The 18587-nt window shown below is 29.5% G+C and overlaps 1 protein-coding gene across 6 annotated transcripts in view; it reads left to right on the forward strand.

The window, feature by feature from the left end:
- Positions 1-2187: 2187 nt before the first annotated feature.
- LOC129917778 (bridge-like lipid transfer protein family member 3B) overlaps positions 2188-18587 on the forward strand; it is a 38677-nt gene continuing 22277 nt past the window's right edge. For all 6 annotated transcript variants that reach the window (XM_055997919.1, XM_055997909.1, XM_055997929.1 and 3 more), the window contains exon 1: positions 2188-2674. In XM_055997919.1, the coding sequence (XP_055853894.1) occupies positions 2631-2674 (44 nt within the window). In that variant the 5' untranslated portion in view covers positions 2188-2630. The remainder of the gene's footprint in view (positions 2675-18587) is intronic.

Genomic DNA, 18587 nt, shown 5'->3' on the forward strand with positions numbered 1-18587 from the left:
TCAGTGATAAACCCATTGAAAATAAAAGTCGACGGTTGTTTTCGAACTCTAGACCCATGTTTTCTTATGACATTATCGTGTAGAAATATTTTCCGTAAGCCCGTTTAACAGTCAACGTTTTTTGTTCGTGTAAAAAAGAATTTACATGGCTATTCTGATTTCCATTCGAATTTTATTTTCGGCCGTTTTCGAATTTAAGCTCTGTATTCGAACACATTTGCGGATTCACACAGGTGTTTCGAAAATCGAACGGATCTATATCTGATAAATGTTTGCCTTCTTCAATCCGGGTAGCAATTTGCTACCAGAAAACAATATACTCCAACAAAAAAGTCAAATATAAATCAGAACAACCGTTTTCAATCCGTACGGATTCAATTTTCGTTTCCGTTTTCAAATTCGAACAAAATATTAAAACAGCCGTGTTAGTCGCATTTCAATTTTTTTTTTGTAACACTAGGTGTGTTTTTTTGTTTATCTACAGTCGTCGGTATAATTATTTTGACTAATTTTCAATTCTCGATCTGATAAGAATAATTTCTAACGGTTAAACTTTACAGGTAAAGTTAATGGTTATTTATTAAGCATGTTATGGTGAATCTAGTGGTGGTCAAAGGAAGTCATACGAGTGAAATTTGTTACAAGCTGAAATTTTCCATACAAAATCTCGTTAGCGAAATCTTGAACGAAATTAAATTTGTTTTGCTTTTTAACTAATTTTCTGATGTTTTTTCTTGAACTTTTTTATTTGTATTTTTATTATTTTTACTTTGGTATAATACCCGATGGTATTTATTTGTTAACATGTTCGCTGTTGACATGGGAAACTAAAAAATTTTTTTTTGAATCCAACATGGATGCCTTGGCCACACAAATGGTTTTTTTGTTTGCATCCATCATGGCTGTAATGGGCAACCAATACGGAGTTAAAATAAAAAAAAAAATCATGTGTGCAATTCACACGTGGTAGAAGTGAAACCTTAAAAAATCATTTTTCCAGAAAAAAAAAATTATAGGTACCATTAAAAAGCTTACAAATTTTCCTAAAGAATAAAGTCATACTTAAATTTTTACAGTGCGTAAAAAGTATAAAAATAATTTTTTCACAACAATCATTTTTCATGAAAAAAGAAAAAACACTTTTTTCTAATAACATAACGTTTTTTGGAATATTCGGAAAAAAATAAAGAAACACACGCAATGAGTGGAACACGCCTTTCGTTTCTTTATCTCGGAATATTCTGGATACATTTTTGTATTGTTTCTTTATCCATTCCGTAATATTTGGAATGCATTCTTTTTATTCAAAATCAGACTTGGAATTTATGGAATATTCTTTCACACCCTACGCAGTTCTGTGTAGGTCCCTTCAAGCAAGAAAACGGAGTTCAGAAAAGACGCTCCGACCTCCGACCGCGAAAGACGGGGTTGCACTCACACACTTGCAACTTTTTGTATATGAACACAAAGTCGAAGGAGAAATCGTGGTGAAAAAACCAATACATATAAAATCGGCTCCGCGGTGATTCTAATTTCCATACTAATTTGAGCCGCCTTCGGACCAGTTTCTGCCTCGAAGTCGGACTCAGCTCCGCCTGAGGCGGAGCGGATTCGGGCCGAGGTCGGACCTGTTTGCTTGCACATAAATAAATACAAATTGTGGGAATAAATATTTTATTAATTATTAATACAAAAGTTTTTATTCTAATTGTTTTTATTCCTCCATATTATGCATGAAAATAGAAAAATATAAGAAATAATAAAAGACGACTTTATATATGTTTGTGTTTTAACTAAAAAATGTGGTTGAACAGCTGATTGACATTCTTTCTAAGTTATTTCTGTTTCTTTATTTTTGAGTTCTGGATATTATGGATAATTTTTTTTTTGTCTCGCCGGTCTATTCTATTCCTTAGCCGGAAAAAATAAAGAAACACTCAATATATTTTTTTTTTTCAAATATGCTCCCCAATAACCCCTTTGTCCTCATCTAATGTAATCATACCACAATGCCTAATGACAGTTGGTCTGCAAAGTGTTTTTTCTTCTGCAAAGCACACCTCTCCCACCCACACGCACACTTGTAAAATAAATTACCATATAAATGTCATATAAACAAATAACAACCCAACAAATGTCAACCACAAAAGAGATTTGAAGAAAAATTTCCTGAAATGTCATCAAGTTTTTTCCAAATTTTTTGTTCAAGTCGTAGCAACTACCATCGTCGAAGGTAGAGGTTTTTTTTTGTCATCTTTCCATATAAAAAAATTCCTCCTCTAACTATAACAAAAAAAAAGAAAAAAATATAATACAAATTTTTCCAAACTTTTTCGCGACGACAACTGTATACAACAAAATTTTCCATATTTTCCTTTTTACAACAAAAAAAAAAAAGTGAAATAAAAACAACCAAATGGAGTCGTAATAAAAAAAAGTATAATATTATTTCTTAATCATCAAAACTACTGGCGATTACAGACGAACGGACTACGGAGTGCAATAAAATAAAATATAAAAAAAAGAATAAAAAGAAATTGAAATTGATTAAAGTGCAAGAAAAGTGAATTTTCTTTCATTCTTTTTTTTTTTTTGCAAATAAGAGAAACCTTTTATTCAACAACACAAAAATGGTTTCACTTATCAAGAATCAACTTCTTAAACATTTGTCACGGTATGTATAATATTATGGATGAAAACAAGAAAAGGAATTTTTTATTTAATCTTTATTTTTTTTTTTTATATTGAGATTATCCAATTGGAATTAAGCAAAGCCCACCCTAACGGCTGTTCCAACTTCTAATAAGTTGGAAAAAAAATGCAAATATGTTTAGTTGGTTGGTTTAGTTGTTGTTGTTAATGTGAATGTGGAATTTGATAAAATCTGGACATTTTACTAAACAAATTATTGTCTCTCCTAAACACCCCTCTTCTCCACCCTCTCTCTCTCTCTGATTTTGATAAAAAAAGAGGAACTTGACTTTTTCTCTATCCACAGATCAGAATACCTACTTGAATTGATTTTTCCAATACCAAACTGAAACCACATCGCGAGAAACGAAATGAACATTTTACCATAAAAAATACAAAAACAGAGAAACAGATAGAAACATACAACCCACATTGAACTAACAAAACATTTATGGAAACGAGCATGAATAAACTTCAGGCTCAACACTATATAGCCCCCCAATACCCGAATAACATTCATCTTTTTCCAACTGGCTGTTGCCATTCGGTAGGCAGTTGGCAGCTATAGGCACCCCTTTCGATCTCCTTTCCAGATTTTATTCTCTCTGTGTGTCGTGTCTTTGTCTGTTCTTATATCCAGATCCAGTTCGTCATGTTGTCTCTTTAAGCAGTGGTGTACTAAGCCCTTTGGGGGCCTTGTATAAAATATTTTTTTTTTAGAACATAAAAAATCTTTAGGGCAAGTTTAGGATTGGTAAAAAAAAAATAGAAGTCGAGATAACAATTAGACATGACATTACGATGATACATATAGGCAATGCGAAAAAAATGAATTTCGCAATTCTATCTGTTCTGCGCTGAATTCAAAACTGTTTACAGATTTATTCCATCACGTTTAGTTTTTGAGCTCTACTCATCATTATTTTCTCTCAAAAACAAATTTTATATCAAATGGTTTTCGATGTTACATATTTTTCCCTAACATTTTGCTTTTTACTTGCGATATAGGTACTATACAGGGTGTCCCAAAAGTAATGGATCAAACGAAGTATGCTGATAGGGGACCTTAAGGGCTCTCAGAATTTGGTAACTTGTTCATCCCAAATCCTTACGGTTTTCGATTTAATGCAATTCTTGTGAAATTTTGAAAAATCCCTACTTTGCAACAGTATTTTGACTCCTGCTGCCATTATTGATTTTTGTTTTTTACAATTCTTGTACTAAAACATTGACAAATAATTAGGAACAATTAATTAATCAAAATATTTTTTATTCCATACACCATTTCGCTGCAAATTAACTAACAGTTTCAAGTTTTATAAAAAATCAATTTTTAACTTTTATTTGAGAGCAGCACCGCAAACAAAATTTCTACGGTGTGAGAATGGTTTATTATTTTAAAAAATTGCCCTGTTATTGTAGTTTTCAAAAATGTATAAAAGTTTGCAAAGTTGAACTTAGATCGCATAATATTACAATTTGAATTCAACAAAACAGGGTTTTTCAGAACAAAAAACAAGCAAAAATAAACACATTTTCTCGAGCTGTTATTTGTTTATTTTTCTTTGAACAAAAGCCTCTATTTTTGTTTGTATTTTTGCTTTGAAAAACCCTGTTTTGTTGAATTCAAATTGTAATATTTTGCGATCTAACAGCACCTTTGGAAACTTTTATACATTTTTGAAAACTACAATAACTGGGCAACTTTTTGAAATAATAAACCATTCTCACACCGTAGAAATTTTGTTTGCGGTGTTGCTCTCAAATAAAAGTTAAAAATTGATTTTTTATAAAACTTGAAACTGTTAGTTAATTTGCAGCGAAATGGTGTATAGAATAAAAAACATTTTGATTAATTAATTGTTCCTAATTATTTGTCAATGTTTTAGTAAAAGAATTGTAAAAAACAAAAATCAATAATGGCAGCAGGAAGCAAAATACTGTTGCAAAGTAGGGATTTTTCAAAATTTCACAAGAATTGCATTAAATCGAAAACCGTAAGGATTTGGGATGAACAAGATACCAAATTCTGAGAGCCCTTAAGATCCCCTATCAGCATACTTCGTTTGATCCATTACTTTTGGGACACCCTGTATATCAAGTTATGCATTCGTACAAAAAAAAAAAGTTGAGATAACATTTTTCCATGACATTACGATGCTAGAGAATGCCAAAAGAGTGGGTCCCGGAAGTCCGTCTGTCTGTCTGTCTGTCTGTCTGTATAAGGAGCTACAGCCTAAACGGATGGACCGATTAATGTCAAACTTGGTATGTAGCGTTATTTGGGGACTCTCCAGAGGGGTTTTTGGAATTAATTTTTTTGGACCAAAAATAACGGTACTTGTCATATACCGATTTTAGTAAAATTGAAATATGTCGAAAACGGTTCCAACGATTTAAAAAAAAAATTCAATTTTTTTTTGGAAATTCATTATTAACGGTACCTGCCATAGAACGGTTTTTTTTTCAAATCCGATTATTTCCGAAACTGCTAATTCGATTTCAACGAAACTTTTTGTGAAGAAGCATTTCTATAATTTAAATATAAACCAAAAAAAAATTTTGAAAGAAATAATTTTTGGATTTTTAAAAAAATTTTGAAAATTTTTTTTTTGAAAAATCAAATTTTCGAAAACGGGACATTGATTTTTTTTGAAATTTTGTTTTAAGATGCTGATTAGTGATTTCTACGAAATGGCATACCAATTTTATTTTAAAACATTTTTTCCAAAAAATTATTTATAAAAAATTAGTTTTTTAAAAAACGGCTCTAACGATTTTGAAAATTTGTTTTCTAAAAATGCATCTTAACATATCAATCAAAACTGCATACTTGTTTTGGAGGGCAAATTGATTTCAGATTTTATTTTATTTTTTTTTTTTAAACGAATTTTATTTTTTTTTCCAAATTTCTATATAAAAAGTCTTAAAAAATTAAGCAACTTTAACTCTAAGAGCAAGTTTTTTTTGGACCGGTATTAGCGGTACTTGCCATATAACCATTTTCTTTGATTTCTGGTTTTTTTTTCGCAAACGACGAATCCGATTTCAATGAAAATTTTAGTTAATAACTTTTATATTAAAACAAAGAAAATTTTTCAAAAAATATACCTAATTTTTTTATTTTAAATAAAAAGGCTAGTACTTTGTTTGGAGGTCAAAACCATTTATAGGATATTTTTGTAACTTTGAACCTAAATTTTATATTATTTTTATTTTAACTTCTCAAAATAATTTTTATATAAATGTAGCTTTAATATTCCAAGTAGCTTTTTACTTAAGAGCAATAAATGCGACCCAGTCGTGCATTTTATTGTCTAGGGCTGAGCCTCCCAATTTTTTTTAAATAAGGTGAAACATTTGCTTCAACAGTTAATGTATGTAAGTTTAATTCAATAAATATAACTAACTAGCTAAATCTTTAAGCTTGTCGAAAATAGGAAGAACATTTTGTTTGAGTTTGAAAATGAGAAGATGTCAAGAACGTTACTTGATAAAATTGGTGAATCAAAGTTTTACTTTATTTTGATTTGTCTATTTCATTCATAATTTTATCAATAAAATATACCCAATCTAGAAAAAGTATAATCGGGTACAAGAATGCTGGCAATCATAGTCCTGGGGCTCTAGAAAAAGTAGATTTCATTCAGGAAACAGACCCTAAAGCACTATTCACATGAGCATTTAAACATCGAAATCACTGACATGACTCTGAGGAAGTTTAGAATATGGACTAAAAGTCGCTGACGACAACGAGTTAAACCAAACTAGAGCTGTAATTCTAGACATCTTTTCAATATAATCGACACCCGAAAGTACCGAGGTGCAAATCTAAAATCTGCGGAAGGGTTTGGTCAGTTGGTCAGTTTACTTTTACAAAAAAAGTAAAACATTGTTGAACACCAAGTGCCAAAAATTATTTTTTTAAATTGTTCATTGATAGGTTTTCGAGATATGATTTTTCAAATTAATTATAACGTAAAAACTACGTTCTGGAACTGTATGAGTTTCAATAAAATAGATATAAAGAAGTTTGCCTTTTTATCTATTTTATATGATTTTTCAAAGTTTTTCATAGTTGTTTTTTCAAGCATACTTAGGTCCATTTTCTTCACTCGGAGTTGAACAAAACTTGAGAATTTTTATATTAAAAATTCTCAAGTTATGTTCAACTCCGAGTGAAGAAAATGGACCTTAGTATTCGGGTAATATATTGAATAACAAATGAACAATCTGAATTCGTGAAGAAATTTGAACTCCAGATAACAATGATAGAAAATGCGAAAAAAAGTGGGTCTTGCAATTCCGTCTATTAGTAAAACAATTTACATCAAACTTGGTAGGTATGGGTTTTTGGGAATTCCCTTAAATTGATTTTTTTTATTTTACGATCGAAAACTAACCATATGACCAATAAACTATATGACCAATAAGGAAAAGGTTGTTTATCTCAAAAACAACTCAACGATTTGGTTTTAAGAAAATAATAATAGTAATGTTGCACATGTCCTATTTTTGAAATAAAAATAAGATTTTTTAAACCATTATTAACGGTACGTGTTATTGAACCTTTTTCTTAAATTTTGACTTTCTCGTAAACCATTTTCTTGATTTTAATAAAGCTTTTTAGAAACGTCTTGTGGTCTATATTTTATGAGAGCCCCTTTATACCGGGGGCCCTGTTACACGGAAACAGCGTTAGCAACGCCCCTGCTCTTTAGTTCAAAAATCCCCAACACGCCAATTTGTTTTTGTTAAAGTAAAAGTTAATGGGGTGTTTGGGGTGGTTTCCTTCTCTCTTTTGTCAGAAACAACTCGCTTGCTGCTGTTGTTGGATCTGGATCTGGTTCCGTTGGATGGATGATGACGATGGGAGGTTAAGTTGGGTTGGTTTTTGGGAGGTGATGGTATGGTTCAGTGAGGCGAACGAATGCGTTTGTATGAAAGGGAAATTAGATTTCTTTAATTTGTTGCTTCGTTGTGCCGTCGTTGTCATCGTCGTTGTCGTCCTCGTTCGTCATCGTTGTGTCGGTCGTGCCTCGGTTTCAGTACATGAAAGTACATAGGGTTGAGGCACAGCGAGTATTTCTCGTCGTGGTGATGATGATGATGGTGGTGGTAGATTGGGTTGGTTTTTTGGTGGTGTAAGTTGTTGCATTTCTGTGCATACATCATGGCCATAGGACACATTGTTCAAAGAGAGAGTTGCCACAAGGTCGGAATTTTTATTTTTTTTTCTCTAATTTTTTTTTGATACCAAAGCACGAGGTTGGATGAAATATAATTGAATTTTGACATCACCTGCGAAAAATAAATATTATTAGAGGAACAGAAGAAGAAAGAGGAATGAATGAAAATGAGTCCTTTCCCTACTCCCTACCCCTTCTAGCCTGCTTTTGAGAATATTCAATATCAAAGCTCTTTTTGCATAGAACCTTAATGCACTATGAAAATACGTAGACGTATGCATGTGGCGATGATGGAGTGCGTTTTTTGAAGGAAGAGCGAGCAGCAGTCAACGACTACGATGATGACGGTACGGAACTGCTTCTGACAAGCTAGAGGCTAAATGCAATTAGGTCATGACGGAAATTTATTTTTTCTTTTTTTTTTTTTAATGAATTTTAATGATAAAACAGAAGCAGAAAGTATTTCAAACAAAATTATACCTTTGCTGTGCCTGGCGGTTTTTTTTTTTTTTTTGAAAGATTAACCATGACATGATAGTTAAGTTCCTACTTTTTAAAATTGGGAACGAAAGATGATGTGCGTAGCTAGATTTTTTAGCAGAGTAAAAAAATGGATAAGGATAACAAAAGGGATTCTCAAAAACGATGGCACACTTACTGTGTCCATTTGCCGTAAGGGAAACTTAACACATATGGACTTTTTGCAGGAAATTGCTGCAATAGTGGCATTAACACTCGGGGGTTGCAGGGAAATTGAGAAAAATAAAAAAATAAAAACTCTAAATTTTAGGTAGTTCAGTAAACGAAGTAAATTCTTCCATATTGTGTGGGCTAATAGGTCTCTGCTTTCGTTCGTTCTTATTTCTATCAATCACGTTTCGTGTATGTTATACACTTCTTCAGGACTGTTTTTTGATTCTAATTGATAAAATGTTTTAAATACCTACATCAAATAAAACTAAAATATACATGTATATACTTACAATATTAGGCGTGTTTTTTCTATTACTCAGTAGCTACTCATTTTTGATTTTATTCGCAAAACAATATAAAAATTACACAAGTAAGTATTTGTTTTTATTGTTTTTCGAATAAAATAAAAAAATGAGTAGCTACTGAGTTGTAAAAAAACACGCCTGTTAAAAACTTTTGAACCTCTTAAGGTCAAAAGTGGTTTGTTTAGAAATTGCTAATTTTTCTTTAATCGGATAATAGGTATTTTAAAACTCAATAATTGAAGTCTTTAAAAAGCTCTTTCACCATCTTTATCGAACTGTATCTAAAATATATATACCTACATAACATTTTTAGTAACTTTCTTTTACAATAGTATTTTTCTGTCTGTAAAATGTTTACTGTATTAAAATCTATGACCGGCAATTCGATTCTTTACTTTCTGCATTGAGGTACCTTCATAAATTAAGGAACAGTGGTTTGTTCCATTACCATTACCTTCTCTATTATTGATGACAATTATGACCTTTGAAAGAGTCCTTTCGCTGCTAAAATGCCTTCTTTGTCAGAATAAAAAACGGTTGACAAAAGGATTCTTAAAGAATTTACATTATAGCGAATCCCCTTGTCAATATCAAGAGACTATGTGTGTTTGATGATCCATTTTGATGGAAATTTTTTCGAAAATGTTCCATGGTAATCTTTGCAATGAACAAACGAGTTTCGCAGCGATGTCCAGGTCGTCTTTGTTTAGGCTTTCAAAAACGACTTAAAAACCGTTAAAGAGGTGATGTGTCGATTGATTTGAATTTTTTGATTTGTTTTAATTTAATCTGTCCGGTTCGGCTGTGAAGAATAATTATAACTGATTAAATGGCGCATACTATGACGGGTTTCCATTCATTTAGACTAGAATTCGGATTTAAAAGATATAATTTTGAAGCAGGTTGGACAACTAAATCGCTTTAAAAAAGTTAAGTTCTAATTTCAAGAAAAATTTCGTACGAATGCCTAGATCATGTAGTACATTTAACTCATGTCACATAAAAACCAAAATTATAAAAACTAGAATAATTGTAAAAACCAAAATTGTTATAGATTTACATACTTATGTAGTTAAAGTGAATTGGAAATACAATTAATTGAAAATATTGAATAACTAATAAATTATTTATACTTATGATCAAATAATTGCTAAAATGGATCGAACTATACATAATTATTAAAAATTTATCGATATTAGTAGGTAGATAATAAGGTGCGAGTTTCTAACAAGGGGGCTAACTGCAGGACGAATACTTTTTATTAATAAACAAATAACGAACAAAAGATTTTAGTAATCGAACAAACTACGAACAATGAATTAGAATTATAAAAAAAAAAAAAAAAAAAATTGAAAATACAGTAAATAAATCCCAGTGGGCTAAATACAGTGAGCCATAACATTGGGTAATAGCTATGTTGATGGAAAAAAAAGTAATTTAGAAAAATGATTTTTTCACACCATTTTACTACAAATTAATATAATCAGTTAGAAGTTTTAATAAAAAATGAATGAATGTCACAAAAGGGATACAAATTATGGTGTTCTACTGTATTTATGAAAAATCCTTATGCTGTCTCTACACAATGAACGATTGAGAAGTTGAGTGACTGAGTTATCGAGCGAGACGTATGTAGCTCAGATTTCAATTGGATATTAGATGTTTTAATTTTAACATACATAGCTCAGTCCCTTATTGGAATTGAATGCCGAGTGGCATTCTCGATCTACTCTAAATTTCGTCCACATTAAAAACAACTTCAAAATTTGATTAGTTTAATATGTAGATAGCTTTTCAACTCTTACTGATTTCATGAATCTTATAACATAAATAAAATAATTGTGCCGGACTTGAGACGTATTATTTTGTATTCAATTTGTTATCATTTATCAATAATATTCTAAATAAAATTCAACACTTAAGTGCATTCGGTGACCAATTAAGAGTAACTAAAGTTCTCTTTTGAATCATTTTTATAAATCAATATAAAATCCGTTGAGTATAATCATTCAGTATAGTTTTTTTTTTTTTTACTGATATAACTTTCACAGGTCATCAAAATTTAAAAGTTTCTCTGTTGCCGGAACTAGATTATACTCGAATATAATCGATAGATTGGGAGTTTATCAAATAATGAAAAATGATCTTTCACATTTTTGAAAAAAAAAAAACAGATTTAATTTTTTTTTTTAAATTATATTGTTTCATAAAAAAATCGGGGACTGTTTTTATACTAAATTAAGTAATTTAGTATAAAAACAGTCCCTAAGAATAGATATTTCAAGCAATTTTAGGAAAACGACTACGTGCCAACTTGTTGTGTATTTTCTTTTGGAGTGAATACACTCTAATAAGTACTCTGCACAAATTGTTTACAAAATATATTTAAATTAATCCACAACAACAAAACAAGACGTTTTCCTTGTTGATACAAAAAAAAAAAAAAACGAATCTAAATATAAACCGATAAGGAATGGATTAAATTGTGTGTTCTGTTAAGTTTGAAGCAAAACAATTTGTAATGCAACGTATAACTGCTTATACACTATACAGTGCCTAGTGCATACATGATTGATGTTGTGCTTGCCACTGTGCCACAAAGTAAATAAGTAAATACGTTTGTGCTTTATATGGTAATGTATTTACATTAAAATTGTATTCGTCTGATTGCTCTCCCAACTGGCAAGCAATTTTTAATGAATATTTAAATCAATCAGCTTATCGAATCGAACAATCTAAATAAAAAAAAAAAAAATGAATACAATTAAAATGCCTTAAATCCATAAAGTTGTAAGCAAACACGTGGTAAAATCGTTTCTCGTCTACCTTTAAGTGATAATAAAATACATTTCTGATTAAAAAAAAATAATATATAAAATAATTTATGTAATTGTTAATTGCATTGGTTCACTGTTTTTTTATTTTATTTAATTTTATTTTCCTTCATTTTTGTATTTGTATGGGAAACTGAGGAAAATAAAAAAATAAAAAATGGCGCATAAATTTCACATCACATAGGTATTTTTCTATATTAAATGCAATAAATGTAGTATGACTCACATTAGGGAATTTTCGTGCAATTGAAAAATGCTAATGAGGAAAAAACACAAAAAACAACCATATTGATGGCTTATTGGAGACTTAAAAAATTTAAAATTGATTACCGTCAATTTGCGGCGCCAAGCTGATTGATTAGAGGGAAGCTGACTGGTATGGTGTGGTATTTTTGTTACTTTGCTCTAAGTACAGGTCAAGTATTGGTTTTGTAAAAATAAATCTTTAAATAAATCGGAAAATTAAAAAAAAATTAACATTACGATTACACTGCCCTACTAACAATTTGGCTTCTATAATGCTTTACAGAAGCAACAATTGCATCTGTAAAGCTTTATAGAACCAAAATTGTTTGTCGGGTGGTCGGCATTGGTTGTGTAATTTTAATTGACTTTAGTGTGCTGAATTCAAAACTGTTTACAGATTTATTTTATCACGTCTAGTTTTTTAACTATATTCATCACTGTTTTTGCTATGAAGTCTCAAAAACTAATTTTCAATTTAGTTCTTTTTGATGTTTAATCAAAAATATATATTTTTCCTTAATATGTTGCTTTTTTTAAGTCCAAAGCTGAAAACGCAAACTGAAATTTGGTTGAAAAAACCATTTATTACTTTAAAAAAAACAACCAATCAAGATTTTGAGATATATGTGTCACAAATTTCTTTTTTTTTAAATATCTTTGACAAAAAAAAAAATAAATACCTTTAGGACGTTTTAATATGGCGTTTTAAGATTGCATAAGTAGTTTTGCAAAAAAAAATTTAACGGTGATGTAATTCGATATCAAATGTACTCAAAAAAAACCGTTTTTGACCTGTTTATACTCGAATAAATCAAAAACGTGACGTGCCAGTGAAATTTTGACTTCAAATTCGAACTCAGCACACAAAAATCCTTTAGAAAAGTAGGCTTTGATTCAAGCTCTTTCGTTGTCGACCAGTGTTATTTATACAAAAGCCTTCTTTTCTCTAATGAAAATGTTAAAATTTAGCTTTCAAATATTTTTTAAGTTATAATAAATAGAGAACAAGTTCGTGAGACCAATGAATGCATTTAATGTTTTGTGTTTATCTTTTTTATATCGAAAATACAGCAGAACTCACATGAATTGAAATAAAAGTTAATTGTAATTTGTGACTGATAAAATTTTTAAATTCGAGACACCACTGGGGGATTATTTGAAATTGGTGAGATAAAAATTTGGTTTTAATAACAAAAACAAAGTTAAATTACTTTAGATACGCTGGTTCGTCGTCAGTGTTTTGTTTAATAATAAATGAAGATAAATTTTGTTTTTTACACCTTTATGTTTGAACGAATGTATGTATGTAGGTACCATGTAAAAATAAAATTCATAATATATCAAATAAAAAATGGTCATAGAGCCACAACACTATCCGTTGAAATTAAATCAATTGCTGACGGGAGAAGTAAAAAAAAAAAAACAACAATTAAAAAATTCACAGTTTCGATATACAATAGAAACGAAATTATGGGAGTTCGTAAGATACGATTTCTAGTTTGGGTCATTGGACAATCTGTTTCAATTATTAAAAAAAAGACCTTTAAACATTATATTTGTCAAATTTTTGATGGCACTGGTTGGGGCAGTTGCAAGATATAGTGCAAAAACAATTGTACTTTTTAAAACTTCTATACAATCCTATTCCAAATTTTGAAAAAAAAAAATGTGTGTCCTCTTTAAGAGATATACTGGAAATAACAAACAACACCAAATTTTCGATATCCCAATATTTGAAATAAGCATAATTGCAATTTTATTAAAATCATTTTGATTATAAAATCAAAATCGTTTGAGCCGTTGCACAGTGTGTTATTAAAATATAATTTAGAAGTGTCAACTCATATGAAAACATATTTATCTTAGAAAATAGCCCAGGTTATGTATTCAAAATAAGCTCCGAAACATGAGTACCTCGGAAATCGAAAATATTTTCAGGAATTTATGGGAATCTTTGAGAGTGTATATTTCACGTTTGGTAATTGTTTGAAAAATTTTGTTAATGTTATTTTGTTTATTTGATAACAAAAAAAATTAAATTTATAAAATTATATATGAGTTATTAAAATTTCTTTGATAAATGGCAAAAAAAAAAAAAAATTAATTTTTAAACTTAATTAAAAAAAAAACATATAAAATCATATCGATAATTTTTTTATATTATTTTGCCTTAGGCCTATACTTAATATTGGCAAAGTTTGGTCTGCTTCTGTTTGCGATTACCAGAGATATTCACAATTATGTGCTACGAGTCAAGTACTCAAAATAATTCATTTTTTGAGAAACATCTTCAAGGGGATCACAAAAATGAAAAAATCGATGTTTTTAATAATTTTTAGCCATACACAAGTAACAAAAAGCTGTTTATGTAATTAAAAATATTTTAAATATTGTTTTCAACAAGAAAAAAATTATTTTATATTTTTCTGCATACTAAATTTTTAATGTAATTACTTGACCCGGCCACGCTCTACTGTGTATTATAGCGTATTTACCAACCTCGCCGATATAAGAATTTACCAAAATGCAAATAAAACGTTATTTCAAAATTTGAAAGCGATTTACAAAAAACTATTCGAGATTTGCTATGAAACGCAAATAAACATACGATTTTTTTGTATAGAGAAGATAAACAAAACAAGTTGACTTCAACTTAAGATTTCTCAAAGCAGAAAAAAGATATTGAAAAGATTTAAACGGGCTTTAAAAGAAACAAATTTATTTAAAATAAATCACCACGTTCAAGAACATAACCTCAAAAACTGTTAAAAAACGACATTTCAGATTTTCTAACGGGAATATTTCAAAAACGTGATATGATAGAATTTTTCTGACTTCGGATTCGAGTTCAGCACACCAAAAACCTTACGAAAAGTTTGTTTACATATAAAAAAAAATTAATTTTGCTCACAAGTGGCTTCTTCAATAAAGGTTAATTTCATAAATTATACTAAAAAAAAAGTAATAGGTTGTTTAATTTGTTAATTTGTAATTTTTTTTCTATTCCTGCCATAAAAACACAAAAAAAGATATTAAAACTCCAAAAACTTAGCTGCAAGTATTTATGATAAACTTTTGTATGTGCTCGACACACTGTGCGTTGTGGAGAAAACTACAACAAAAGTCAATGGGCCATATTCATAGACCTTCTAAGAAAGACTGGAGTTTATCCTATTCAAATAACATTGGATAAACCTCAGTCTAAGATAAACTGGGGTCTAAAAATGACTATGAATCTGCCCCAATATGTTTTTCATTATTACCCAGTCAGCGATTAATTACCCTTATTGAGTCACTATGGCGTATGTGCAACTTTTTTTTTTTTTTTGAGGAATAAATCAGAATTGTGCATTAGTTTAGAACTTGTAAAAAAAATATTTTCAAAAAAGGTGTATCGGCATACGAAAAAGCGATATCCGCCATTTCCCACTTATGACTTTCCCGATAATGGAGAAACTTTTTAATTTTGCCTCTATATAACCTTCATAGCTTTGCCCGTAGCCCTACGAAAATGTTCAAGAATTAAAAACATAATTACCGATACATTAACGACAATTCCAAATTAAAAAAAAAATAAATTTGAGTTAGATTATAAATAAAACCTTCTTTGCAATTAATCAAACCAATTATGTATAAAACAGTTTTTCATTTCTACTTACATTTCAACATTATTTTTAAATGATGATAACCGTGGAAACACAAAAACTCTAGCCATAAACACTTGGTGGTAGCACCTTCAAGATGTTGTTGTTGTTCAAAAATTATAATGAAATTGACGGTATAAAATAGCAGCCAAACTGCAAGTATGGAAACATACGAAACTTAAACACATAGGTTCCAAACTAAAAATTTAAGAGATTGGAAAAACAAAAACAAAAAAAAAAAAAACATTTCGAAACTCCTCTGAGCCGTTGTTCTTTGTTTATGGTTATTTTTAAGTGACAGTTTTTTTTTTAATATTTTTTGTTTTAATTAAAATATTTTTTTTCATTAAAAAATGATTTTAAGTGACATTTTTTTAAAAAATTTTTTTGTTTTCATTAAAAAATGACCTTGTTTCTACCTCTTTCGGTAGGTAGCACAGTTGTATTGCTTCCTTACCTACATATAGAATTTTCGTAACAAAGCGAAGATTTATCAATTACATAGTTTATAAACAAATTGGTAAATGATTTGTTCGTTATCAAATTTACAATGTAAAGGCATGATGACTAACGATCCAACCTTTATTTTTTTTGCATATTGGGAGGTGGTTCTTAATTTAGTGCACGAAGCAATTGAAATTTGTCGGCATTTTTTTTTTCCATACGAAAATTTAAAAACTTGGAAAAAACCAAATAGATTGGAGAAACCTTCTGGAAATGGATCGTTTGATAGTGCAACTTGCATCTTGTCTTTAGTAACAATTTCATCACACAGTGTCATATAGTTGTGGATTTTAGGTAAAAGTTTATTGTATCAGCGCACTATGGTATACTGAATTCAGAAACTAACAATTTTTTAATATTATTATACCTACCAGGGAAAACATTTTTGCCGAACAGATTGAACTTTAGTTTAATTTTTTAATTTAATGGTGGAACCAACTTTTGCTTATAAGTAAAAATTAAGACAATGATCCTTATGGTAATTATAAATTAACCACATATTTGACATTTCAATTTATTTCTTCCTCAAAGAACATGAATAAAAGACGAACGTATGAAACTCCTCTTTCAAGAAAATGGGTCACTCTGGTGTATGCGTAACTTTTTTTTTTATTGCAAAACTTCAACGATAAATAAAATAATTTCTTTCACTCTCATATAAATCAAAGTAGTTGACCTTTGTTGTCCATTAACTCAGCCCTGATATCATTATAATTGTTCATGTGAAATTTTTCATATGGGATGCTAAAACATCGTAGTCCATAAAACTTTTACTTGAAAAAAAAACACATTCATTTTACAAATGTTCTTTCTCTCCTACAAAATGTAAATGAATGTTATGTATTCTCTTAATGATAATGTTTATTTTTTCTTCAAGTTGAATTCATGTGTTTATTTTGACTTCATAAAAAAACCTATATTAATATTCTACCAAAAACTTGGGGGAATGTAAAAATTCAAGATACACAAATGGAAATTTAAAAGAGTACCTACATGATGTTTTTTTTTTTCTTATTTAAATAAATGACAATTGATGCTTATTACGAACAATTTTCGTCAAAAAAAGTTTAATAAAAAATAATTAGACAAATATCTTGAGTTAAATAAAAAGCTTATTCCTCCCATAAGGCTCATGTCCAAGAGAATAAATGTCAACTTAAAATCAAAAATCACACACAATCACAAGAAAAAAACAAGCCTTATTCTGTTTGTGTAGGTAGACACAAAAATCCATGCTAAAGTTCAACAGGAAGTTTATTTTTTTCTTTCAATTTAAACCAAAAATTGCCCAAGTTTAAATGCCAAAGTTTCTCATTATTTTGACATTTTTTATGTGTATCTAAGAAAAAATAAACTACATTTAAAAACTACCCATTTCTAACATATTTTCATGTGAAAAAAAACCAAAAATTCTTTAGTGTCTACTTAAAAGCTTAAATAGAAATGCTTCCATATGCACAAATAGATGTACCTACATACGTCTTCTTCCACAACACATTCGTGACTCATCGTCATCCAAACATTGAAGAGGACGAACTTAAATCAAACATACAAAGACTCTTGCCGGGTTTTTATTTTTTAATCCTCATGAATATCCAAAGCGATTTTTTTTTGTACGTTTAGTTTTTTTTTTGTACCTAGTCTGCGCTAAAAATAGCTTCTCTGAAGTGTGTGGTTCTTGCAATAATCGGTAAAGGTTGTGCGGATAATGCGGCAATATTAATTTCTAAAAAGAGAGGTGTATGTATAATTGTATACGCACATCTAGCTGAGCTGATGTGTCTACCTACGTTATTCAAATCTCAGGAAAAAAAAACAACAATCTCAATATTGTTGTTAGTTTTATGTAGGTACATATATGTAAATGGGAAGGCAGAAAAGTATGAGGTAAAGTTGAAATAGCCCAGTCGAAATAAACATTTCAAAAATGGAAAAAATTAAATCGTAGAATTTTTTCATAGAACGGTAGAGGGAGTCACTAAGAGCTTAAAACCAGTTTTTCGAGAAAATCGAGCTTGAACCAAAGCCGCAATCTTGGATTTAAGGAAAAATAAGTTTCAGTTAATAACTCGGCCATTTTTTAGTTTTGGTAAAAATAATTGAGGCAACTTTTGTCTTAATACATTTTTCTCTATGACCCATATTTTTCGCGTTAATTCCTCTACTCTGGTTAAACTTCTTAAACTTTATAGATTTTAAGGTAAACCCAATATGGGAGTGTTTTTATATGTTTTTGAGGGTGATAAATCTAGCTGCGAAATAGTTTTTATAAACAGTTTTTATAAGTGTTATGTTAAACAAAATTGAAAATATTATAACTGATGTCTTACAAAAGAATGTAATAATGTGTATGTGAATGTGTAGTAAAAAAAAAAACAGAGAGATAAACCGATTCGAAAAATTTAAAAACTTTATTCTTTTGTAATATTATCATCAGTTATAATATTTTATGATTTTGTTTTACATTACACTTACCGATTT

Source organism: Episyrphus balteatus, chromosome 1 (assembly GCF_945859705.1).
Source record: "Episyrphus balteatus chromosome 1, idEpiBalt1.1, whole genome shotgun sequence".
Lineage (NCBI taxonomy): Eukaryota > Metazoa > Arthropoda > Insecta > Diptera > Syrphidae > Episyrphus > Episyrphus balteatus.